Source organism: Nilaparvata lugens, chromosome 10, assembly GCF_014356525.2.
Source record: "Nilaparvata lugens isolate BPH chromosome 10, ASM1435652v1, whole genome shotgun sequence".
In the NCBI taxonomy this organism is placed as follows: Eukaryota; Metazoa; Arthropoda; class Insecta; order Hemiptera; family Delphacidae; genus Nilaparvata; species Nilaparvata lugens.
The window spans coordinates 5784584-5812096 of record NC_052513.1 but is presented as its reverse complement, the minus strand read 5'-3'; the positions used below and the strand labels follow the sequence as shown (position 1 = coordinate 5812096).

The window sequence follows — 27513 nt, the reverse complement described above, 5'->3', positions numbered from 1 at the left end:
AATCTGCGTTTCTCTAATTTTAAATGTTATTCTACATTTGCATTATTCCTAAATCAGCGCCAAATATTAAAGCCATCTTGATCAAATTTCTTTTAGAACAGCTGATCAGCGGTTCAAAAGCAAATGGCTGTGGCTATTGCGTTTCATGTTTCATGACTGTCCCGCGTCTAACCTGGGTTTTCTCATTAATTTTTTGTAAATTTTCGTCATATTTAATTTTACTTATTATCGTGTGTGCTATAAAACTTCTACGATGTAAACCAACCAAACTAAAAATGTTGAAGGATATTCCTCCCACCTATTTTGCAGCCACTGCAATCGCAGTTATAATAGGAGCGTACGTCTTTTGGGGCCCTGTTTCAAATCCTCGTAGAAGAAAACATGGTATACAGTAATCACAAATCACATAAAATAAATCACGTCTAAAGTGTCACATCAAATCAGAATTATCACATTAAAACAATAACAATTACGTTATCACGTTATAATATCCTATTATTTTAATTATCAGTTTGTATCTATACAATATTCACCAATTTTAAACATAAGAAAAAAGACATTGTGCATTCACTGATAAGAATAAAAAATAAAAGTGTATTATTTTTCCTATAATTATTCATTGTACTACCATCGTTAAATTTTTATGGATGATAATAAATACTTGAAGAAAATGTTGACCTTAACTTATATCCAGGAAATGGTTCATGATCTAAGAGAATTTTGCCTTGTATGTCACATACCTACCAAATATAATGTAAGAGTGTTATTAAAGCTATAGTTTGGAGTGACAGTCCATCTACAGAGCAAAATGAAACAAACTATCTGCAGTCATTTCAAATTATTTGTGTTTTTAATTGTTTTAAACTTTGACAAAGTCTGTCTGGAGACTGCTGGTCTAAGACAAAATGAAATGAATTACTGGTACTGGTATTTTGTTTTAAATTGTATTTATTTCTACATAATTTATGTTTTCCAGTTCCAGTAATTGGTCTTCAAAATTTGGGATTCACTTGCTTCCTCAACGCACTGCTACAGGCACTTGCCTCATGTCCTATTTTCAAAAAGTGGCTAGAATCAAGCCAACAAGGTCCTGTTTCACAAGCTTTGCTAAATTTATTGAATGGTAAGCTATTCAACTCACTATATACAAGTACTGCTATAAGATAAATAGCCTACCTGGTACTGTATTTCATTATTCTTCGTAGAACACATCGTGTTGATGTTGCGGAAGTAGTGGAACCTCTTTAAACATTTTTAGAAGTTATTTTTTAAATAATTAAAATATGATATTTCGATTTCTGTAAATTAAAGATGTAAAATTGTTAATGTAAGCAATTTATTTCAATTTTGATGGTAGTATTTTCCAAGTTGAAAAAACAACTACATTTATCGAGGATCTAATATAACCTACGTATTATTCATGTAAAAAAATGATATTATATTGCATTAATTGAAAAACCTATTACTAGAAAAGTAAAGTACTAGTAAAGGTAACCTATTACCCAAAATTACTATGTCGAATTACATTTAAAGTACAAAAATTAATTGCTATGCAAGCTACCTGATCTCTCTTTTGTCTAGTCATCCTAATAATTATTCTAGCCTAACTATCATTTTCAACTAACTGAATTTTTAATAGCTTGGAACAGATTCGGCTTATTCTGAGTCTTATTTCATCTAATAATTTTTATTTATTACAGTTTTGAGTAATGAAGCAGATTCAACAGTTGAAGATCCATACTCGCCAATGGAAATGATTCAGATCCTGAGAGAAAATGGATGGGCGATTTCTCCTGGTGAACAAGATGCTCATGAGCTTTTTCATCACATAATTCTGACTTTAGAAGAAGAATCTCAAAAAAGCCATCCCAATGTAAGTTTCTCTTTAATTCCAATAATCTTAAAAAAAAGATTGGTTAGAGGCGATTTAACTGGTTCCAATAAATAGTAAATCACTGCAGTGACTTCATTGCTGAATAAAGAATGCAATTCTTTAGTTTTTTAAGTTTTATGAAATACGATAGTAATAAAAAATGTAGTTCACTAGCCTGCAGGCTCGCTTATCCGTATAGCCAGGGGCCTCCACCAGAAATAAGATCAGCAGGCTCGCTTTGCTTCCTCCAAAGCTTATTTGAGCTTGCTTTCTCCAAAGCTCATTCGAGCTTGCAACTTCCAAAGTTTGGAAGTTGCAAGCTAAAGGAAGCACTTTGGGACCATTATTATTCCCAATCTATATTAATAATAATGGCAATCTATTCTTATTTGCTGATGATACAGCGCCGCATGTTACAGGCAGAAATAAATGCATCAAAAAGCGTCCCGCGACCTCCACATGCTGAAGGCGTGGTTCGACCAAAACATCTTGACAATCAATATAAGAAAATCTAAATTTATTGAAGTCCCTGAAATTTAAAAAGTCTCCTATTGAGTCAATAGCATTGCATTCTTGCTCAAGTTCTAATAATAGTCAATGTCATTGCGAGTCTATTGAGAGAGTTAGCTCTCATAAATATTTAGGCGTTATATTTGATGTTAAATTGAAGTGGTCAGAACATATAACCAAATTAAAAAACAAAATACGCAGATCTACCTACATATTCTTGAATTTACGCCAATTTCTATCGAAAGATTATTTGAAAAATGTATATTTTGCTTATGTTCAATCTGTTATAACTGCGGGAATTTCAGCTTATGGAGGAGCGTATAGATCAATCTTAAATCCTCTAGTCATCACTCAAAAACGCATAACAAAAACAACTCTCAATAAACCCATTCGCACTCCAATTAATGAAATATATGAAGAGTTTAATGTACTTGACATTCGACAATTGTTTGTCAGAAGCTTACTCCTTTACATTAGCGCAAACAGTGATAATATGTTTAGAAGAATAAATCACAATCACGCAACACGCTCTGCAAATTCCATTGGCATCGAAATTCCGAGACTTATTAAAACTCATTCAACAACAAACAGTCACTATATTGCACAATTTTTTTACAGAAATATTCCTTCCACCCTTTGTAATGCTCATGGCTTATGCCATAACCTTATGCGTATAAAAAACACATCAAAACATGGTTAAGGAAGATTGGTAGGTAAAACATAGAAGAATCCTAAAACCATTCTGATTACCAATAATTTATTATCCATTGAAGGCTGAAATGGCTGAAATGGCAAAAATGTTTTACGCGATTTTTTCGAAAACTGCTCCAACGATTTTGATTAAATTTACACCTAAAATAGTCAATTATAAGCTCTATCAACTGTCACTCTCATATCTGTAAAAATTTCAGGAGCTCCGCCCTATCTATGCAAAGTTTGATTTTAGATTCCCAATTTTCAGGCTTCAGATACAATCTAAACAAAAAAGTGGAAAATATTGAGCATGAAAATCTCTACAACTAATGTTCAGTAACATTTTCACCTAAAATTGAAAATAAGCTCGAAATTCGAGAAAATGTGATCATCCAATTGCAAACTGTTGGCAAATGTTGATTCTATTAAATCATTCACTTTTAAGAGATAGCAGACCTCGTGTATCTCCAGAGTTAATGTCCTGTCACCAGCTGGCTCTGATCTGTGAATAGTAGACTTGAGATGCGCGTGAACACTAGCGTCAGGTGATCAATTTTCATAACGGCAAGGAAAGTTGTGTGAGTGCGCCACACTAGATTTTTTTTATTAAAGGTTGTAGTTACCAAATTATATTATTTATCTACCAATTTATTTCTTCTGCATTATTATTATTTCTTTTGTGCATTAGATTATTTTTTTATTCACCAAATAAGGTTTTATAATGTGTTTGAGTATAATAATACATTGTTTATAGCTTCTACTCTTCCATTGACGGGTTCTTCATTGGGTTGCATAAATGCTCTCGAAGTGTATCATTCTCTCAGTAAATTTTAATTATGATCAAATTCAATATCATTATCAATTTCAAGAATGACTTATCCTTTTCAAACCACAAAACGCTTATTCTCTCAATAAAGAACAGACGTGGATGAGATGCGTGTAATTTTTTTTCTCTTTCACATTTTATTATCATAAGGATCATTATAATGTATACATTGTACAATATTTCGATCAAGTTTGATTGACTACAACATATAAGTGTACATGTTGATTCATTCGAAATTAAACTAATTGTGATATTCATTCAACTGTGTATTTATTTCATGAATCAATAAAAAATTCATAAAATGAATTTGAGTTTCCTTCCGTTAAAAAGTCAAAAGAGAATTTCAGGATCGATTCAATCACCAGTTTTATTTGAATTATGTAGCATAGGTTTGCAAAAAGCCTTATTTCTATCAAAATTCATAAATATTCAGTATTATTTATTTTATTCATTCATATCGCTTTTATCGGCAGAGAGATCCTTTTGGATGTTCTGCCTCGCCGTATTATTCAATGTCATTTCCCATTTACACTCAAGTTAATATTCAGTTATTTCTTAATTAGAGACTTAGTTAAGATATTATACGAATTGTATATTAGTATAGAATTGTATTGTTCAAGTATTTGAACAGGAATGATGTGGAGAACTTGACAAACATCCATATCTTACCCTTTCAAGTATGAATTTACATGAGAAATGTAGAAAAATGCATTGGAAACTCATTGAAAAAATTTGTGAAAAGAAACCCTCCAATTAAGCTAAACTTGAGTAAATTTTGGTGTTTAGACTTGCAAGCTCATTTGTTCCTGAATACCCTGAAAAAACTTTTCCAGGGTCAGAACAATTTGTATCTATAAGATAATGAAAAATTTAGAAAAACGGCAATTTTGAGCGTATCTTTGGCGAAATATTGAAGTCCTCTCAATGAATTGATTGAATGTATTGGCTTCTCTCTTGAATGGTTTATTGTTTTAAAATAAAACGTTGGAGTCGTTATGTATATTATGGCTCTTGTATTTACGAGGTTTTTTTTTAATTGAAAATTGTTGATTTATTGTTTTTTGAAGGTGTCTGGTTGCCTTTCGGATGCTCTGCTGCCTCCTGTTGGACCTTCAATCAAGTCAAATCCGGCCGTTTCCAAGTCTTCAACTAATTGCAACCAATCGCCCAATAATCATTTGCTACCTGCTTCAAGCTCAACTCCTACAGTGAACGGAAACGTGAAAACATTTGATATGTGAGTTGCATTTTATTCACTTATTCCAAAGTAAATTAGCAAAACTATTCACATGCAAAGTTGAATGCAACGGTTTTTATTCATTCGTATAATCATTGCTTACTTTAGATAAAGGCTGGAGCGCACTACTTGGCAACGTCGCAGTCAAGCTCAGCTTCAGGCCGAGCAAATTGAATTCACTTGGGTAGATTCCCGATTAACAACCAGCTTTATGCCACTTTATCAAATACCAATACTGAGAAATTCAATTCAATGAAAGTAAAAAATGTATAATATTAACTAATATTACTACTTACTTATAGTAGGCTATGGTATAATATATTCACCTGTTTACTGTTAATTATATCTATAAGTTATTTAAAATCCTTATACACCTTGAATAACAGTTGATTGGAATCTGATTGATGATGATGTAACTAGAAGTGTTAGATTCACATTCCAATACGTTTTTGGATGTGTTTCACCAATGTACATTTTTCCGTTTATTTTTGTCAGATCAGCTGAAGGTGACTCGAGCAAAAAGTGTGGGTCGCCGGTTTTAGATATCAATCGTAATCCGATTCCGTCTCCCTTCACTGGGTTCCTCACCAGCCAAACAAAATGCACTGAATGCGGCTTCAAGGTAATTTCATATCTGTCCAAACACTTTTTATCATGCATATACATCTTAAGGTGAAATAAAAAGATGTCAATCTCACAACATTTTCATTTGAGTCCAAACTAGTTTCGATGCACTTGGCATCATCATCAGTGGTATACAACATCTCTGTGCAAAGTGTTAATCATATTCATCTTCTTGAACAGAATTTCAATCTACAGTCTAAATTGAAATGTTGAGGTGTTTGTGTTTGATAATTGAATAAATTTGTAAATATTGTGCAGGAATACTTTATTTTTATGACAATAAATGAAATATTTCACACAACGTATATAATTAACAAGTGAAATTGAATCTATTGATTGATTAATTTGAATGAAAAATAAACATTGAGTTAGAATTAGGAAAAACATTAGTTCTTGACCAACATTGAAATTTTAATAATTTTTCTATTGTAAAATTATCAAATTGTAATCATCACTATCATTCCTGTATTCTATTCAATATAATAAAGAAAAGAATTGGCTTATACACGTACGGGATAGGAAAATTACGAATGACGCGTCTGAACTACTGGACTGATTAACTTGAAATCTTGCATATAGATTCTCAATTTACCGTGGATGCTTATTGGCCTATTTAAAATTATTTGCGGTTTCAGTAGGTCAAGGTTTTGGTTTGTAATATTTTTTTATTATACCATTGCGGTGCATGGGTTACTTGCTATATAATAATAAATTGGTCAATTTTTGTTGATTGCATCTTCGTAGAAGTAGATCTTCACAATACACAATAACAACCATTAAGTACCCTCCATTTAATTGCAGAACTAATAGTTGCAACTCTTGGAGAGTCATTTTCACGTGCATATTTATTTAATTATTATTTAACGAAAATCCTAAATAAATGCTGAAAATCACCCCGAAGACTTCTGCTACTGCAGACATTGACAACAGGGTTAACAGCTAGATGGAAATTCGATGAGAACTACTATCCAAAAATTTTTTGCCAGCCCGGGAATCGAACCCGGTACCTCCCAATTGCTAATGCTTACCCTTACACCAAACTGACAATCTCTGGATAGCAGCGCTCATTTTATACGAAGCCATAGCGGCCAACCAGTTTACAGATTGGATATTTATTCCAGTTTGCATATTTATTCTATTCCTATAAAATAAAGAAATATTCTATTCCTATAATTAAGTAATAATAAATATAATATATAAGTAAAGTAAAGTACTATAAATAATCAGTATCCCTAAAAATCTGGTGTGGTACACTCACACAACTTTCCTTGCTCATATTTGAAACTACGATCAGACTTCTGTATATGTGTATTTATAATTGTTTTTAGAGTACTTTTTCTTTGTGTAAATTGTGAAATTCGATGATTTTTTTAGTCGTCATTTTTTTAAAGTAGTCAAAACAGCTGTTCTACAGATGAAATAACTCGACTATGTGTTATTTTTATGAACTGCGCTACCTATACCTACCTCATGCACGAGAAGGAGGTTACTAAGTCCATTTCCCAAGGATGGGGTGGACCCCCATTGGTTTCCCAGAAAGGAGACTCATGCCAGTTGATAGAGCTGATAAATAACTATACAGGGTATGAATTTGAAAAAAATCGGTCAAGTTATTTTTGAGAAAATCGTGAAAAACATGATTTTTTAGTAATTATCCGCCATTTTTCTCAAGGATATTATGGAGCTCCTGCAATATTTTCCCAGAAATGAGACTCTTGTCAGTTGATAGGGCTTATAAATAGCTATCCATGGTATAAATTTGAAGAAAATCGTTAGAGCCGTTTTCGAGAAAAACGTGAAAAACATGGTTTTTCAGTAATTATCCGCCATTTTTTCCGCTATCTTGAATTGAATTTTATTGAATTTCTTAATGTCGGATCCTCATGGTATAAGGACCTTAAGTTTAAAATTTCAAGTCAATCGGTTAATTAGGAATGGAGTTATCGTGTTCACAGACACACACACACACACACACACACACACACACACACACACACACACAACACACACACACACACCACACACACACACACACCACACACACACACACACACACACACACACACACACACACACACACACACACACACAGACCAACACCCAAAAATCATGTTTTTGGACTCAGGGGACCTTGAAACATATAGAAAACATGAAATTAGGGTACCTTAATTTTTTTTGGAAAGCAATACTTTCCTTACCTATGGTAATAGGGCAAGGAAAGTAAAAATAAGAGTGAAGTAGATCTTTATATCTTTCAACTCGATTTGTAGTTCTATGAGTATACTGCGGTTGATCACGATTAAATTTAATTGACTTACATGCAACCGGGCCGTTTTATTTCTATTCAATTGCGGAACAGCCAACAGTTACACGGAAGTGTTTAATTTACTGATCTGACCATTGCATTTCCTCTTGAATTTCAAGATGTTTTTCTATTGCTGTAGTGTAAATTGTCACAACACTTGACTTGTTGTTTAGTAATAGTTTTTAGTTAAAACCATTTAATGTAAATTTTGTTTTTATTTTATAAATACTACACGAATAAAAATTCAGATCTTTAAAGATTTTCATATCTGTTCAATAGTATTGTCGATAGTTCTATCAATAGCTAACATACAACAACAGTTATCTAACAATAGATAACATGCCAATAGTTCTGTACTATAGCTATGAAACCTAATTTAAAACTCTTTCCTGAAGCCTGATCTCTTCAAAGCGTAACCTTCATAAATCGATAGTATAAGAATCTATCCCAGTTCACTTATATGAAACCGTGCCCTATTTTATTTGTTTTGCAGTCAGTTCTGCGGTACGACAAGTTTGACAGTCTGTCGCTGCACCTGCCGCCGATGGTAGGTGCTGGAGGGGGTAGTCACACCCTGACGCAGCTGTTGGACCGGTTCGTGACGACGGAAGTCATCAACGGCGTCAACTGTGATGGCTGCAATCGTGATGCACCCGAGGGCCAACCGCCCGTCCTCTCCAACGCGCTCAAGAATCTCAGCATCGGAAAGGTCACCAACGTTTATTCATACAAATCATTTTAAATAATAATTTCCATATTCAAAAATATACATGATGTAGTATAATATTATTGTTATACTATAAAAAATAATGATACAGACCCTTCCAGAAAAGCTTAAAGCTTGAGCTGTGGAAGGGGAATAGGGAAATAATTCCCGTATGATGTACACTAAGGGCCGGTTTCCGAGCTCGGGATTTAGCCAAGTTCTTCTCTGATTAAAATGTTAGAAACATACTAGAATGGATAACAGTGGAGAATTTGATGATAACAAGCGTCAAAAGGCACACCAGTAGTGTTTATTGTTAGGTTGGGATTAGGCCACAAACTCAAGTTATATCGTAAATTTGTCAAACTATTCAATAAGGATAATGATAAATATCAAATGAATTCAACTTGATTTTCAGCATTATCAATTTGATTGAAAAATTCATTGGTGTTGAATAAAGATATATGCGATTGGCACAAGTTTACTCTTGATAACAAACTACATAGTATATCTAACGGCCGGTTTCCAAGCTCGGGATTTAGCTAAGTTCTAGACTTTAACTGGCTTTAAACTCTGGAATCAGAAAATTGGCTTTCCGAGTCAGAGCGTTAACGTAGTTGAGGACTTGAATAGACTCTTGAGTTTAGAGATCACATTAGACCCTGGAGTTTATAATTTCGCTTTCTGAGTGAAGGGCTTATAAGTCCAAGACTTGAATTAGATTCTCGCCTCTTTCCGAGTCGAGGATTTATCAAAAATCGTTAAGTCCAGAACTTAAAACAGCGTAATTTTAAACCTCTACTGTGGTAAGATTTAAATTTAATTCCTAGACTTAACTGAGCAAACACAATTCAGTTATTGTATTGAAAAGCTAAATATATGTCATGGAATACCTAAATTATTTGGATTAGTCCATCTCAATTCATAATTTATAGTTTGCAAGTTTATTTTGCAATAAAATTGTATCAGAATTATGCGTAAAAAACTAACCTTATTTTACGAATGTGACATAATCTAAAAATGTACAAGAAAAATAATACAAGGATTGCCTTGGAATTTATATTCCAATCTGAATGTTATTAATCAATGTCATATCCTACATATTAATAATAATAAAATAATAAATTATTATTATTCCAGTTTTTTTCAAAACAAATACGTTTTCAAACTCAATAGCCTAATGAAATGTTTATTTAAAAATCACTGGTTAGGATCAATGATCAATAATAGCATTACGTAAAATGAAATGTTTATTCATTCACCTTTCAAAGGTTTTGCTTTGAATAGGCCTACAAAGAAATCGAAACGTATTTTTTTACAAAATAGTTTGGAGAGCATACTCATTTGAATTATCCCGCGGCAATCAGCTGTTTCCATTTTACTATAATGCCAACAATACAACAGCAAAATATTGTGAATTTCCCTCATGTTTACTGCGTTAAAGTCCTGGACTCAAATAAGTCGAGAACTCAATAGACCCCGGAGTTTAGAAGATAAAATCGTGACTCAGAAAGCTTATTTTAGTCCTGGATTCTGTAAGTCCAGAACTTATAGATCACGAGCTCGGAAACAGGCCCTAAATTATTTAACAAAAGTCTGAATTAATTGGATTGCCATTAGGCCTAACTGCCCTCAAGATTTCTGCTACTGCAAATATTGACCATATATAGTGAAAATGGAGAATATTCTCATTCGCTCAAGAATCTTGGCATCGGAAAGGTGACCACTTTCAATTCATACAATACATGTATCTGCATTACTGTGCACTAGATTACTGTACCAATGTACAAAGATTATGTACACTCCGTGTCCTTTCAAATTACGGTATTCAATAATTATCATTTAATGAATGTCCAAATTAATCGCTATCAACTTCTTAAATGCGAATGCACACAGTAAAAGACAGATTTCTGCTTGCAAACGGAATAAAAATCTAGTATTTGCAGTATTCTTCACAAAATTTCTGTACAGTGGAAGTTGAATTTTAATATCACCTCCAACCACAATCCTAAGCCCCTATTGAATTGTGCACATCTACAATTTCGAAAATTTGATTTTGCCCCCATAGATGATATGAAGTATTTAAAATAAACACTCAGAATTGTCAGAAGCCAATTTACGTTTGTCTTATTTGCAGCTGCCGAAATGCCTGTGCATTCATATTCCTAGAACAGTGATACACGATAACGGGCATCCCTACAAAAGAAATGACTATGTCGATTTTCCAGAGTTCCTCGGCATGGATCCATACACACAAAACGCCATCATCAAACATCAAAAGGTCAGTGTAATTCTTATGTCCGATATCTTAAATATGCACTTCAACCTTTCGTTATTTGTGTTCATTATCTAGAATTATTATAAAAACATTTCAAATAATAATAACATATTGCCATTTAAAATCTGAAACCTTACCTCCCCTTTTACCTTTAAAACCAAATTGAAATCTCGCAAATCTGAGGCACTCACTTCCATGCCTCCGTCAGTGTCTGAAAATATATTATAAAATTATCTCAAGAATGGTAATGTTGGGTTGCACCAAGCAAGGCGTATTTATTATTTATTTATACAATATGATAATTTTCACTGAGTATAACAAGACCCATAACAGTACAAAACAAAATAGCACTGTACATGAATAAACTATAAATTAATTTATAACTAAAATTATGATAAGATGACTACAGTAAAAATATGGATTACTCCAGAAACAAGATAGAAAGATAGAGAAAAATAAAATAAGAAGAAAAAAGCCATGCAGTTTGTGAACCTTATGCAAAACGCATTACTGGCATCTACATTTCTTAAGTGTCATTAAAAAAAGAAATACAACTCCTCCTCGCTTCCAGTTGCAGCCATATGTTAATACCCAGAAGCAAGAGGTAGATGTTGGTGCAATCTCTTTTGGAATAGTTATAAGGATAACATCAAGTGGCAGAGCATTCCATTCACGGGAAGCCGTAACACAGAACGAAGCTCCGAAAATTGCCGTTCGGTGCTGTGGTATCTGAAGAAAGAAGCGGTAACCGAGTATCCCTTTGATGAACCTCTGTGAAAAGTACAAGTCTTTCTCTCAAATATTCCGGACCAGTACCTCCCACAATCAGTTTGTAGGTTTGATATGAAATAATCTTCTCTGTTCCAATTTTAGCAAATCAAGTTCTTTGTACAGGGGTGTTACGTGGTTATTCCATCGAACATCAAAAACAAATAGCAGATTATAGTTTAATACCATTTGAAGCCTGCTATTGCGCTCTCCAGAAATACCAATGTACAATAATCGAAATAGGGAAGAATAAGCGCATGGACCAGAGTCTTCCTCACTCCCGGCAGAAATTTCCTCAACATAAGATTTGATGCATCCCTGCAAACACTTTTCTCACTACAGCATTCACATGAACCTCCCAAGTGAGTGCGTTGTCAATCAGCATGCCAAGCAACTTGATCCTATCATCATTTATGAGTTCCACTCCGTCCAAGGTTACAATCGCTCCTTGTCTAATACGTCTTTGTGAACCAATTACAGTGCATTTGGTTTTTTTATGTATTCAACGACAGGCAAAGCGATCGGGCCCACACAGAGAGTGAAGACACATCCAGGTTCATCGGCGTGACAGCCTCCACACAATCACCCGGTTTGAAGTGCTTATAAAACACTAGACTAGATAGTCTGCAAACAGGTGAAATGAAGAATGTGCAATGATCTCAGTTATGTTATTTATAATAGATAGAGAAAAGGAGAGGTCCAAGTACTGATCCCCGAGGTACTCCAGCTGAAACAGGCATCAGGTGTACATTATTATAGTTCGAGATGTTTGCTACATGAATATTGCCCCCTGTGGGTTGGGGGAGCTTTGAGTCGAATGTGTTGAAAACCAGAATTCACCCACAGTAACCCTGAATTTAGTAGGAGGCGACTAAAAGGGACCAGAAGTTGCCTTGCCTTCAAACCCACGCGATCTGCCCCATCAGGCCAGTTTCGGAGGGGCAAAAAGAAAAACCCAAGAGACCAGAGATGGGTGAAACTCCAGGCACAAATGCGTGTCAAGAGGCTGAGTCAAGGGTGGCCGGGCGCCCTAGAGGTAATTTGGTGACCCCTCCTTCAGCAGAAGGACCTACAAAAAGACCATGAGTGGAACTCACGTAGGTCACGAGTTTTGAGTGGATTGACCAAACCTCACCACTGCGCAAAGAAGGGCGGCCATTTAGGCAAAACTTCTTGGGAGAGTTGAGGCTTTTGACCCTGCGAAGTTTCGGAGGGGCAAAAAGAAAAACCCAAGAGACAGGAGATGGGTGAAACTCCAGGCACAAATGTGGGTCAAGAGGCTGAGTCAAGGGTGGCCGGGCGCCCTAGAAGCAACTTGGCGGCCCCTTCCTCAGCGGAAGGACCTTCAAAGAAGGCCAGGAGTGGAACTCACGTAGGTCACGAGGACTAATCAGTCTGAAGAGACTGCCAAGCATATCACACTGGATTGCGAGAAGCAACCAGGTGATGAATGGGATGTTAGTATAGGGAAAAACTCCTGCTTCTTGTTAAGGACACAGGAATTGGTTTGCCTAACTAATATACTACTTGGGAACACAATAAGCTTCGGTTGAAGTGTGGGGTTCTTTGAACCTTTGGATCCTTGAATCCATCCCATATATTTTTCTATCTTCATGATCAGTTAGTTATGTTGTTAATTTTAATTTATATAATTTAATTAGGTGGTTCAAAACCCACGTAATACTTTAAATCCATTCATCTCTCTCTGTGGGCATCACCCTCTTTAAAACAAAGTAGCAGTTTAGCACACTTATGTTATTCTTAATAGGCTACTGTCAATTTAATGTGGACCACACTATGATGCTATAGCTAAGAAAATACTGTATTGTTATTATGATTGAATCATTATGGGAGTACCCCATGGAGTCTTCACCCATTATGATTCTCCAATACTCCAAAAAATTCGAATAATTTTAAAGTCTCCTAATCAGTCACAGCTCACAGCTACAAAGAATTTAAGAGAGAACTCTTCAAAAACTCCCACAAAACTCTAACGAGAGGCAGCGAACAAAAGTCAATAATCGGCAATAAATTCAATGCTCATTGCATTGGCATTCACACTGAATGTTTACTAGGTATCAAAAACCCTAAATTCATAGTAAAAAATTGATACGACATTTGAAATAAGATAAAATACCTTTATAAAAGTTATACTGACGGAGATTTGGGTAGAGAAAAGCTTAATGCACGCTAGATAGCGTTGGTAACAACTAATGATACAGACCACATGATACTGTATCGTTCTGCAAGCAACAGAATGCTGTCGATCCTTGAGTTGAGAGATGAATAAATTTGCTCTGTAGTTTTACAAAATTGATTCACTCCTTCGTCCTTTTTAAGGTATATAGCAGAATAGATCTCCAGTCAACAAGTATCTAATCCACTATAGTCCAGTCACTATATACATTGGTGCTTGCAATTTATATTGTAGTTCTGATTTTTCAATATATTTGGATACATGAGAGAAGTCCAGAACCAACTTTTCCATGCAAAATATCCTTGTGCTAGATACAGAGTGGTCCAAAAACCTCGTATTTTCTTGCCTGCTTTCTAGATTATAAAATTCTGAATAAAAAGAGATCATTCGGAACTCTATCTTCAATGAGTACTGAGTTATAATTTTTCAAAAATGCGTAAAATTTGAAGAAAATAAATTAATTTTTGTTTTTGATCAACAATATCTTTCGACTCTTACCATTTAGATGTATAATTCAAAATCCCTCTAGGCGTATTTTTGTGCTCTACAATCTGAGATCAGGTAGAGCGCTATATCTCATAGATTTCCAGCTACACCTGACATCATAGTCCAGTCAAGGAAGGTTATAGAGGGAAAAGTTTGGGAGACAATTCTTGACCCCGCAGTTCTGTTTAGGGTATAGTAAGGAGGTAAGATAAAACATGAAAAGTCTCCACCCCTACCCCCTGTGCTGAGGGGATGGTGTGGTTCAAAGGTACCATTTTTTTGGTTTCTCACATATAACTTGAAAACTGCTTATCATACGGACATAACTGTTATATACAAAATTGAAGCTTACATAATTTCCTACAATAATCATCTCTCAACTTTCTTTATATCTTCTCTAGTTTTCGAGTTATCCGCTTTTGAAGGTGTAACATTTTTGAAAAAAACCGTTTGCCGCCAATTTTTTTTTCTATTTTTTCTCTTATAAATTTCAAAAATCGGTAGGAAAAATCCATGCTAATTATGAGCTTATAGAACATTGAATTTTATTCAATTTGATATAATTTCAGACTTTTACGCATTTCCCTACAACTTTTGCAGCAGCTTTAGAGTTGAGTGTGAAATCTCCAGACCTCAGATCTCAAACTAATGATACAGACCACATGATACTGTATCGTTCTGTAAGCAACAGAATGCTGTCGATCCTTGAGTTGTGAGAGATGAATAAATTTGCTCTGTAGTTTTACAAAATTGATTCACTCCTTCGTCCTTTTTAAGGTATATAGCAGAATAGATCTCCAGTCAACAAGTATCTAATCCACTATAGTCCAGTCACTATATACATTGGTGCTTGCAATTTATATTGTAGTTCTGATTTTTCAATATATTTGGATACATGAGAGAAGTCCAGAACCAACTTTTCCATGCAAAATATCCTTGTGCTGGATACAGAGTGGTCCGAAAACCTCGTATTTTCTTGCATGCTTTCTAGATTATAAAATTCTGAATAAAAAGAGATCATTCGGAACTCTCTATCTTCAATGAGTACTGAGTTATAATTTTTCAAAAATGCGTAAAATTTGAAGAAAAGAAATCAATTTTGATTAATTTTTGTTTTTGATCAACAATATCTTTCGACTCTTACCATTTAGATGTATAATTCAAAATCCCTCTAGGCGTATTTTTGTGCTCTACAATCTGAGATCAGGAAGAGCGCTATATCTCACAGATTTCCAGCTACACCTGACATCATAGTCCAGTCAAGGAAGGTTATAGAGGGAAAAGTTTGGGAGACAATTCTTGACCCCGCAGTTCTGTTTAGGGTATAGTAAGGAGGTAAGATAAAACATGAAAAGTCTCCACCCCTACCCCCTGTGCTGAGGGGATGGTGTGGTTCAAAGGTACCATTTTTTTGGTTTCTCACATATAACTTGAAAACTGCTTATCATACGGACATAACTGTTATATACAAAATTGAAGCTTACATAATTTCCTACAATAATCATCTCTCAACTTTCTTCATATCTTCTCTAGTTTTCGAGTTATCCGCTTTTGAAGGTGTAACATTTTTGAAAAAAACCGTTTGCCGCCAATTTTTTTTTCTATTTTTTCTCTTATAAATTTCAAAAATCGGTAGGAAAAATCCATGCTAATTATGAGCTTATAGAACATTGAATTTTATTCAATTTGATATAATTTCAGACTTTTACGCATTTCCCTACAACTTTTGCAGCAGCTTTAGAGTTGAGTGTGAAATCTCCAGACCTCAGATCTCAAACTAATGATACAGACCATAATATGATAGTGTATCGTTCTGCAAGCAACAGAATGCTGTCGATCCTTGAGTTATGAGAGATGAATAAATTTGCTCTGTGGTTTTACAAAACTGATTCACTCCTTCGTCCTTTTTAAGGTATATACGTAGCAGAATAGACCTCCAGTCAACAAGTTTCTAATTCACTAATGCTCTATTCCGTACCACAGTATAATAATTAGTGTATTATAGTTACAGTTACTGTATTCTGTACTAGCTTTTCTGTGACAAATTGAGAAAAGTTTTGTTTGATAAATTGCAGAAAGATTGTATAAAACTAATAATTTAATATTATTAGAAATAATCATGAATCATAGACATCAGCCTACCACACAGTTAAATCACAAACGATAATTCAAGAGAAAATAGAATAGAATATGCTTTATTGTAAACGCTTCTGAGGTCATCAGAAGCATTACCCTCGTCACACTATACAATAAATTTCATACATACATTATACAACAATTGAAAAAACTATTCTAAAAACAATAAAATATATCAAATATAAAGATCCACTTATGGAAATGTCCAGATTAAGAAAAAAGTGATATAGAATATATGATATCCTGGGACACAGAAAAAACAGAAAGAAAAAAGACAAACAAAAAAGTAGCAGTAGTTGATAACATAATGGGCTTAACATGTTAAGCATTTCACAAAGTCCTAGCCAGTTCATAGAACTCCTGAAAAGTGTATATAGGGTTACTAATTAGGAATAGTTTTAGCCCTAATTAAACATTTTCATTTCAACAATTAACATTAGGGCTAATGAACCCTTAATTCAATAGAATTATACATAAACAATCATATTTAAATTGCCTCTCTGACAATATTTAATAAATAATATTAAAATCTATTGAATAAGGATAGTTATTTTTTCAGATATTCTGTTAAAATAAACGAGCATATCTAGATTTTGATTGATGTTTCCAGGTTGAGCCAGTGGATTCAAACGGAGTTACCACCGATTTGTCGTCCGAAAGTAGTGTTTTGAAGCGTCTTCACAATCATTTCAAGCTCAAGTAAGTTTCAAAGTTCATGTTTATGAAAAATTCCAAAAAAACTTTGACCTTCATTCTATCATTAGTAAAAAAAAAGTAAATTCGTATGGCTTTTGTTGGTGGGGAGTCCCTTGCGGGAAGGTCCCACCGCCTGAATATATAATTTAAGCCGTCAATGGGCCTTACGACTGTCATACTTCAGCCGGGACCGACAGTTAACGTGCCCATCCGATAACACGGGAGTGATCTGGTTAAAAAACTTTTGGTATTGAGAGGGTTTGAACCCGGGATCTCTGTGCTGCTACGCAAGCACTCTATCCACTAGACCACGGATCTCTATCATTTAAAATGACATTTACTTATTCTTACATGATATCATATCCATAATATGTTGATTCACTAATTTTTGTGATTTTTCTTGAATGAATCTCCTCAGAATTGAAATAGATTTCAAGTATGTGAATTACTTAGTACAGTTACTAAATTTCAAGTGAATAAAATGAAATGAGTATTTTGACTTAATCGATCTCATCTAATGGTATATCAAAAGAATGATATTTTGGGATTGATTGAAATAGATTTCCAACTAAGCTCATATGAAGTTCTAAGTGTAATATACAGTATCAGAACAGAAAATACACCAATTCAAAACTACGGCCACAATAGCACACTAAATACTCACGTTGTGTTTTTGATGGACACGTTGAGACATCGGTCTCGACTTCCTACCAGTCGTCAAGTCATGTCAGAGGCCCTGTAAATTAAAGGTACAGGTGCTACCTCTGAAACCGGACCTGAGCCAGACAGGTTGCTTGATCATATTATTGTTTATGTAAACTATTAGTTAATTTTATATTTTACTATTGTAACTTTTGGAATGGCCCAACCGGCTTATGCCCAAAACTGTTTCTATTACTATTTATACAAAATTCCAAATGTAGTTTATGTTTTTACTCACTTGAAAATGGCATTAGTATGTCAAAACATGTTGTGAGTAATAAAATCAAGTTTTAAAAAAGCTACTTTGATTTTTCAATTTTTACATAAATACAAGCAGTCCTCACCAAAATAGTAACTAGGTTATACAGAATGTTCTGAAAAAAGTTGACCATAAGTCAGGGCGTGATTCCTCTCATCAAAAGAATAAAAAAAAGTTCTAATTAACATAGGTCCGAAAATGCTTGGTTACCAAGTTATAGAGGGTGAAAGATTTCGTCTGAATTTCAGTTCCCCTGCCGAAACGAAGTCATACGGGTATTTTTTGGTTGTTAATAAAGTTGTACAATTTAGCGTACTTTATTTACAATTAACAGAAAAAATGAATAAAACCATTTCCAGACCTGTAGCTACAGTAATTTTTAAGATATGTGACGAAATACGCAAAACTTTGTCCCGAAAAACAAGTTCCTTCAAGGTTTGAAGCAGATTTACTATGCTAAATGTACAATAAAAACAAAATATTTTTTACAGTACTTGTAGAAAATTTAATTTCGAAGAGAAAGATGTAGAATAAGTCTATAATAGACAAACGCAACCTTAAAAAAATCCTGAATTACATACAAAATGCATGAAAAATAGAGAGTTTAACAGATTTTGTCTATTTTTCATGCGTTTTGTATGTACCGTAATTAAGGGTTTTTCTGTAAGGTTGCGTTTGTCTGTTGTAGACTTATTCTATCCTTATACATCTTTCTCTTCGAAATTGAATTTTCTACAAGTTCTTTAGAAAAGATGTTGTGTTTATTGTACATTTAGCATAGTAAATCTGCTTCAAACCTTAAAGGAACTTGTTTTTCGGGACCAAGTTCGTCACATATCTTAAAAACTACCTACGTAAATTGGTGAATGTTTTTTGGTTGCAGACCATGTAACAACTGGTACCGGCTGAAGGCAGTTGTGGTGCACAAGGGCCCAATCGAAGGGGGGCACTTTGTGACGTACAGGCGGGGGCCGCTGGACTCCTCCATCAGACACAGGTCCAGTGATAACAATTCGCATGTTGAACAAAGGTAAAATGGTAGTGCATGCTTAGGCCAACTTCACTGCTTATCATTATCATTGCTTACAGATCATATTCATATGATTTCTAATTATATCAACAAATAAATAAATAACTACTGTTGGATTGCTTTTATCCAAAGCCATCCTGAAAATGCCCGTCTGGGCACGTATTAAGGCGATTTCCCATTTATATTCAGTATCAGAATCAGTGACGATACAGTGAAAATATGATAGCCATACGTTCTAATGAGACTATTCCCACTCGCCCGCCCATCGCCCATGTCGCTATGAATAGTGAAATAATGAAATACTGCAATGTTTTCTTGAAATATTACGAATTTATTTATTGAAATATTCTAGTGTATCATTATGTATAAATCATTACATCTCACCAACAACAGTATCTGAAATGAATCGTTATATTCAAACTTATGGAAATTATATTCTCATTGTACCGGACATGTTGACTGATAATGATGTGTGTGAATCCACCTTTAATCTGAAAACTCATGTGGAAGGACACGTTCAGAGCACGTGACGTATTATTCCAAAACTCACACAAAAGGAACTAAAAGCTGAAGCATTGCAAAAAGAGGTTTGAACAAAATATTAACATACCACATGAAAATAATAGTTCTTGTTCATTATTACTTATTTTCAATTATTTATTATTACATTATTTTACTTACTTATGTAGTAAACTTTTAGGGCCGTTTGCAAAGTAAAAGCTTGAACTGAATTCAATCAGCTGGTGGCCTGAACTCAAAATGAACCACATTATAACAAACGAGACTTGATACAGATTTAATCCAGTTTAAAATTAAATTAAGTTTGAACCGGCACTGTGCTCACTCTATGAAAACTTTGGTTTTGAATCAATGTTACAGTCATTACAAATTCCTTGCTTCAAGTATTCATAACTTTCTTTGTTTATGAAATAGATACATTTTTCTACATTATTAGTAAGTTGTAGTAAATATTTAGTCCATCGATAAATATTTCTGGATTATTAGCTGTAGTAAATGTCTAGTACATAAGAACTTTGGATTAAAAGTAATGTTAGCATAATAATTATCAAGTAGGACCTCTGTTTTATGAATAATTGAGTTTGAGAAAAACTAATTGATAGAGGAAACCCCGTTGCCAGATTCAGTTACAATACTTGTAATGATACAAGTAATGATAATGATTGTAATGATAATAATAAAATTTGAAGTACTTCATTTTTTGTTTAAATAAAAATTATTGGAAAAGGAACAACTAGCACAGCCTAAAACTATTTGCCGTATTCTGATAGATTTAGTGGTCCAAAAAGTATTCATTCTATAAATTTAAGACAAATTTTCAGTTTAAAAACTTTCAAACCAAAAATCGGGTTGTTTTATAGGACAAAAAACATCAGTCAATGACTGTGGAAGCTTGTAGACAGTTCGTAGGCTGAAAAGCTAATTACTGCAGTGCTTGAAGGTTGATAAGTTGATAATTTAGTAAATTGCTGTTGAGCGAGTGTTTTGTACTCTTATGAACGTTTACTTAAAAAAAAACAAAAATACTACTATATTGATCATTATTTAATCTTGGGGACGAACTGCCTTTTTGTCAAACTATGAAATACGTTTTGAATTGGATTGATATTCAAATGTTTTAAGGAGTTGGATAATGTTCATGTGGTCTGCATGTGTGCTTGAAATATATTTTCAACAAGTGATTATGCGGGACCCCATAGGGTTGAAATATAATAATAATATTAAATATAATAATAGGGTTGAAATAATTTCAAATAAATTTGTGATGGAATAAATAGAAGTGACTTCTAGTCACATTTATCGCTTATTAAAGACTAACTAGATTTATTTAGAAGTTCAAATGATGTCATTGTAATGTTTATCAAAATGAAAATGTAATCAGGCTTGTTTTACAGTTTGCCAATTATCCGTTAATTCAGCATTTGTCCCTTTCTTGAACTACAGTACTGCTAATTTGGCAGCTAATTCTATGATCAATATCAACATTGCATTTGCAATGTCATTTTATGTCATTAATGGTTTAATTTCTTCCTCCCTATGATTCGTGAATACTGATTTATTTCTACTAATGATTCTGAGGATAATTATAATCAAGCATGACGTATAAAACTGACAATATCAATCAAAGTACCTGAACCAAATGGAAGAATCTAACTTTTAGGTTACTAAGGATGCAAAAAAATGAATTCATGTGAATTTCTGTGATACACTTTAAAAAATTATATAATATTATTATTCAGTCATTTTTTGTAAAAGTTGAAAATGTTGATTATTTCAAACGTTGTTATTTGCTAGATTGCTTGCAGTACAAAATTAAATCGTGAGAATTTTACGGTATGTTTGAAATTATAAAATCTTCTGAAAGCTATTATTGTTATGCATTGTATAATATTATCATGTATTTTTTTAGAAATACAGTATTTTATAAAATGATTTTAACCGGATCATACTGTTAGTATGCTCATGGCAGTTTAATAATCAATCCTTTATTTCGTATTATTTACGAAAGTTTGGTAATAAATCCTTCATTTTGTATTCTTTCACGAAATGAAGGACTGATTACCAAACTGTCATGAGCAAAATACATGTGAATTGCTGTGATACGCTTTAAAAAAATCATATTTTGTTAGAGTCAAGTGGATTTTTTGCAATTGAATAAAAAATCAGACTTAAATCAGTAATATTTATTTGAGCATCATTGTCGTCATCCATCTGCTTCAGTAGTCAATGTACATAACTAACCATAAACTTATTTTGTATTTGTTTGAAAGACCACAGCTAAATTTTCAGCTTGGATTGGTTTATTGGTTGGTTCACTCTCTGGCATATCATAGAATAAAATCAATGAATTGAATATTTGGGGTTTGATTGCTTTTGAGTATGCTTTATGTTTCAAGATGTTTGCTTCTTGAGCTGTACATATATTTTTTAATTTCTTTTCTAAACTACTCTAATTTATTATATTTTATTACATTGTTCACTTGTAATTTTTTCATCAAAACTTGTCACGTTCCTTCACTCTATTAAAAACATTATGAATAGAGACGTATTAGCAATTATTATATAACATGTGAAATAATATTCTACAGATACTGATTATAAAACATGAAATTCATAATCAATTCATTTCATATCAAAGACACTCAACCATGTATATATATTATTCAAGATCAAATAGGTAATATCTTTCGATAAGATATGAGTGAAAAATATTTTTCTAAACTCTTTCTATTCCAATTAATCCAATACTAACTTCAAACCATAGAGAAACAATAGCATAAGTAGATATACCATGGTATAGGGCGTTTATGTCGCAACTTTTACTGTTATCTCAAGCCGATTACTGTCTATTATTTTCAATTTTTACTGTTCTGTTGGGGTGAGAGTGTTTAAACGGCACAATTTGAGAGACTACCAGCGTCACACAGCTGCATGGGAAAGAACTACGTGAACTATCGGCTTGGGATAACAGTAAAAGTTGCGACATAAACGCCCTATACCATGGGATATCTACTTATGCTATCGTTTCTCTATAGTAATATCTTTCGATAAGATATATGAGTGAATAATATTCTTCTAAATTCTTCCTATTCCAACTAATCCAATATTAAATTCAAACGAAATGAAATCGATAGTAATTTTGAAATTGTCTCCAATAAGTTTAATTGTAAAACAGTACATTCATTAACGCTTTATAACCTTAATGTCTACAAAATGTAATTTCTAAACTTTACCCTGACAGTAGTCCCATAAAACCACGCTAATTTTTTATCATGCTCCTCTCCAATGAAACAGCCTCACTTTGATTGATGATTTTAATCAAGGTGGAATTTATTTGATTGATAGGTGGTTCCTCACTTCAGACTCTGACGTCAGAGCAGCAACGTTATGCGAAGCCATGCAGTCGTCAGCATATTTACTATTCTATGAAAAATATGCTAATAGCTCATCATAAACTATAAACTAGGTGAGGTTAATTAAATTTGTTATCTAGATTCAACAGTAATTTTATTGAAATGTTGACTGATATAAGTCGCTATATACTAATAATATATGGTTGTATCAACTTGATAGATAAGTGAGGTTATTTACTTGATTTACCCAAATTTTTATATAAAAAACAATTCGGCCAGTTTTGACGTATGGTAGCGAAACCTGGATACTCCCTAGAGAGGATTACAAAGGTTTAGCCGCATTTGAAAGATAAATTCTACTCAGAATACTGGGATCAGTTAGAGAAGATGGTTATAGAAGGAGATACAACGAGGAACTCTATGCCATTTTCAGGGAACCTGACATTATTGGTGTTATTAAAGGTAATAAAATAAGATGGGCAGGACATGTCCAGAGAATAGATTCAAGGGCACCAAAGAATGTACTGTACTGCACAGTACAAGGAAAAATGAAAGTGGGACGCCCTAAACTCAGATGGCTGGATGAACTGGAGAAAGACTTGAGAGAGCTGGGAATACGTCGATGGGAGAGAGAGGTGGAGACTGATTGTAGAGCAGGCCAAAATTCCACTATCGGGTTGTATTGCCACTTAATGATGATGACCTAAATTTTTACAGTAATTTTTCTACTTTCTGACTGCTATAAGTCCAGTTTATAATTTCCCAACTGTGTATCAAGTTATTTCCAATTACATTATGGGAGTGTGCTGCTGAAGATACTTCTTTTTACTGGTTAAATAAAGTACTACATATTATTTGGTTCAACAAATTATAATTTAAATTTTTTGATTCGATTTTGTGTTACAACAATTGAATTATTTTTACTTCCAACTTATATTTTTTACTTGATATATAATCATAGTTCTTGTCTTTGGGATCTTTTATCACATATGAAGCATTTGACGATTCATTAAAGTTATTAATGTTACTTTTAGATATACTATGTAATTTGTTATCAAGAGTAAAATTCTGCTCATCACATGTATCTTTATTCAACACCAATGAATTTTACAATCAAATTGATAATGCTGAAAATCAAGTTGAATTCATCTGTTATCATCATCATCCTTATTGAAGAGTTTCACAAATTTACGATATATCTTGAGTTTGTGGCCTAAGCCCAACCTAACAATAAACACTACTGGTGTGCCTTTTGACGCTTGTTATCATCAAATTCTCTACTGTTATCCATTCTAGTATGTTTCTTACATTTTAATCAGACAACTAAAATTCTTTCGTTTACCTTTCAGCTGCAGCTGCGACTTAGAGAATTGGAGACTGTTATTAAAAGGTAGTAAGGGTTGTCCAAAGTTTAATAATAGTTTGGTTGTCAGTGTATTTATAAAATATTTTTGTGAGCTTTCAGCTTGATACAATCATTTACCAGAATTATATTTGTGGAGTATTACACAGTAACCTGGAATATCAGTTCTAAACTCGCGGATTTGGCATTCATATTATCAGATTTCTCAAAGAGAATAAATTAAATTTGACATCACTTTCCACTAACAGAGAATTTTTTGTATTAGACTAGTCTACTCGTGTAGCTTATAGTTTGTAGTGGGTGTTTTTGAGTTGGTATGATTTTCCAGATCAAAGAAAAACTGATTGTAATCTATGATTGAAATATCCACATTGATTCTTTTTAGACTCAACATATACTGTTTTGTATGTAAATGTTAGTACCGGGTGATTTTTATCATCTTTACTTCCATAATTTTTTTCCGATGACGAAAAGGAACGAAAGTCAACGAAAGGTTATAGAGGTAAAAGTTTAAGATAGAAGGTGTAGAGGTAAAAGTTTGGAACACAATTTTTGACCCTGTTATAGATAGGGGGTAAACATATCAAAATTTTGCACCCCTACCCCCTGTGCGAAGGGAGTGAGGGGTGGTTTGAAGGTTCCATTTGTTGGTTTTTCGCACATATCTCGAAAACTATGCTTATCATGGACATTATTAACCTATAAAGACTTGAGAGTTGAAAAAAGTCATGAAAACTTTAAACTTTATCGTTAAAACTACAACAACTATAAACTTTCATAATATCTCAAAGTTTTCGAGATAGGAGCTCTTAAAGGTGTGACATTAAAAAAAACATTGCCTTTTAAAGGATTGATAAAACAATCTGTGCAAATTATGAGCTTATAGAGCATTAATGTCTCTTCAAATTAGATATATAATTTTATTATTTTACATATCTCCACATGACTGTTGCAGCATTTTTAGTGTGAAATATAACAATAGATCAATAAACGAAGACTTTGTAGGGAATTTTTGGAACACAATTTTCGACTCTGTAGCTTTTTTGGGACTAGTTGAAGCTCGCTGATCAATTTATAAAATTGCAAAGATTCACATAGTCCTAATTTCGCCAGTATTTATTAAGCTGCCATATTTGACTTGCAATTTTTGTCTGTTATTGCTGTATGGCTGCTGGTATAAGTCTAACAATTAGCAGGTGCTTAGGAAAAACAAGTCAAAAAGCATTATTTAGAGGGTTTTCGAATACATAATCTTTTATTACCTTTTTTGATTTTCGGATATAGAAATTATATCTTCAAACAAGAGTGAACTAGTGTTGTATGTTTTGCTCCCTTCCTATCTTGAAGAGAGAAGATGAAAAAAAAACATTCGAGAGTGTTTCTGAGAGATTCAGTCGGATTTTGGTACAACTTCTATTTTACTTGAAATGAAGAGTACATTTTTAGAGGATATTCATGCATTATTGAAACTTTTCCACATTATGGACATCCCTTACCTAGTATTCATCATCTCAGGTTAGGTTTCTTCAACTCATGGTTGTTGATGTTCCTATCATAAGATATGTTTATCGCTTGCCAAATATTTTGAAATTCGTGAAAATGTTAAGTTCACACTTGGAACAATAAATATTCCATAAATTCAGTATTGTACGCATGGTTGTGAACTATACATAGAATATCTTCGACCATCAATGTATCACAGATTTCTATAAAAAACTATAAATCCACATTGCAAGATGTAATGATTTACTGAATTTTCTTTGTGTTGACAATGCATGAATTTGGCAACACTAAATGAATACTAAAAATTATCATTGGAATCTAATCAACTTACTGTATTTATTTTATTGTAAGAAGTAGTCTGTGCAACTATATACATATACATATTATTTAAGCTCCATTCACGTTTATGAAATGGAATAAATGTGTACAGAGGATTGACTTTTACCTAAATGAAGGTTTCCTTTTGGAAGTGAGATTAGAAGTACATTACTTTTTGTACTTCTAAATATTTGGTAAAGATTGATATATTTTTGAAAATTCGCATGATGCCAACCAAAATCTGTTTATAATATCTGTAGAAATTTGTAAATAAAGTTAGAAAATACATTGTCAATGAAAATATGTGATGTTATTTCAACCCATTTCATTTTTATTTCCTGTGGCTTCATTGAAGTCAGATATGAGGAACTTTTTCATTTATAGTTGTTATACAGAGTATTTAAAAATAATGGCTCAATTTTCAATACCTCATACTTGGTAAAGTACTGGGCAATGAAGTATGGATAGTTTGAAAATGCAATTACACATTTCAAATGGAATTCAAATTTAATTTTCTTAAAGTTCGTACCTTGAAAGTTTTCATTTCAATAATCAGAGAGGAAAACATTATAACATCAATTACGTACAAAAAAGAACACTAAAGTGGGGTCTGCATTTGTCCAAACACTTCTGTAGACGTTGTGAGAAGTTGATGACGGAGTACCGTGCAAGAGATAGGACTAACCTTACTTTATTTGGCATGTAGGGAACGTTAATGTACAAATATTGCAGTTTTACGTTGCCAGCAATTGCTGTTTTTGTAGCGTTGCCGATTAATTTAGTCTTTGGTGTGGAATTAGTGTTTCTCGAGATTACTTTTACTTTATTCGAGAAAAATTTAGTTAATACAGATTGTTATCTTACAATGCTGCGAGACTTCTGCGAAAATTGAGAAGACGACATATCAACCTCAATCTTTATGGCTCCAACATGCCTTTCTCATCGAGAGAAGCTACAGGATTTCTAAGGCAGACCTTCCCTGGGCATTATTGAGTGTGTAAGATTCCACCTAGAGAATCTATGGTGTTTTTCAAGCTTTAAAATTCGTGAAATGTGTTCCTTAGTAAAAATGGTATCTATTATGAATCGCAAATGATGATATTTGTTGAAATTGAAGTTGTCGACCGTGAA

The 27513-nt window shown here is 33.3% G+C and overlaps 1 protein-coding gene across 2 annotated transcripts; it reads left to right on the top strand.

The window, feature by feature from the left end:
• Positions 1-120: 120 nt before the first annotated feature.
• Positions 121-26683, top strand: LOC111064360 (ubiquitin carboxyl-terminal hydrolase 30 homolog). Of its 2 annotated transcripts, none has more exons than XM_022352077.2 (11): positions 121-384; positions 977-1123; positions 1701-1873; positions 4970-5139; positions 5635-5761; positions 8562-8777; positions 10912-11055; positions 17250-17338; positions 19180-19293; positions 23191-23311; positions 24548-26683. In XM_022352077.2, exons 1-10 carry the CDS (start codon positions 153-155, stop codon positions 23297-23299), a joined length of 1521 nt encoding a protein of 506 aa, XP_022207769.2. In that variant the 5' UTR covers positions 121-152; the 3' UTR covers positions 23300-23311; positions 24548-26683. The 2 variants fall into 2 exon arrangements, with proteins under 2 accessions (XP_022207769.2, XP_022207768.2); XM_022352076.2 differs by having other exon boundaries at positions 19180-19326.
• The last annotated feature ends 830 nt before the right edge of the window (positions 26684-27513 follow it).

What these genes read in the sequence shown, in the direction of transcription:
- LOC111064360 (XM_022352076.2), top strand. Translation starts at nt 153, where the DNA reads ATGACTGTCCCGCGTCTAACCTGGGTTTTCTCATTAATTTTTTGTAAA. An exon ending in TTTGCTAAATTTATTGAATG is followed by an intron (nt 1,124 to 1,700) that starts GTAAGCTATTCA and finishes TATTTATTACAG; the next exon opens with TTTTGAGTAATGAAGCAGAT. An exon ending in AATTCGCATGTTGAACAAAG is followed by an intron (nt 19,327 to 23,190) that starts GTAAAATGGTAG and finishes TTTGATTGATAG; the next exon opens with GTGGTTCCTCACTTCAGACT.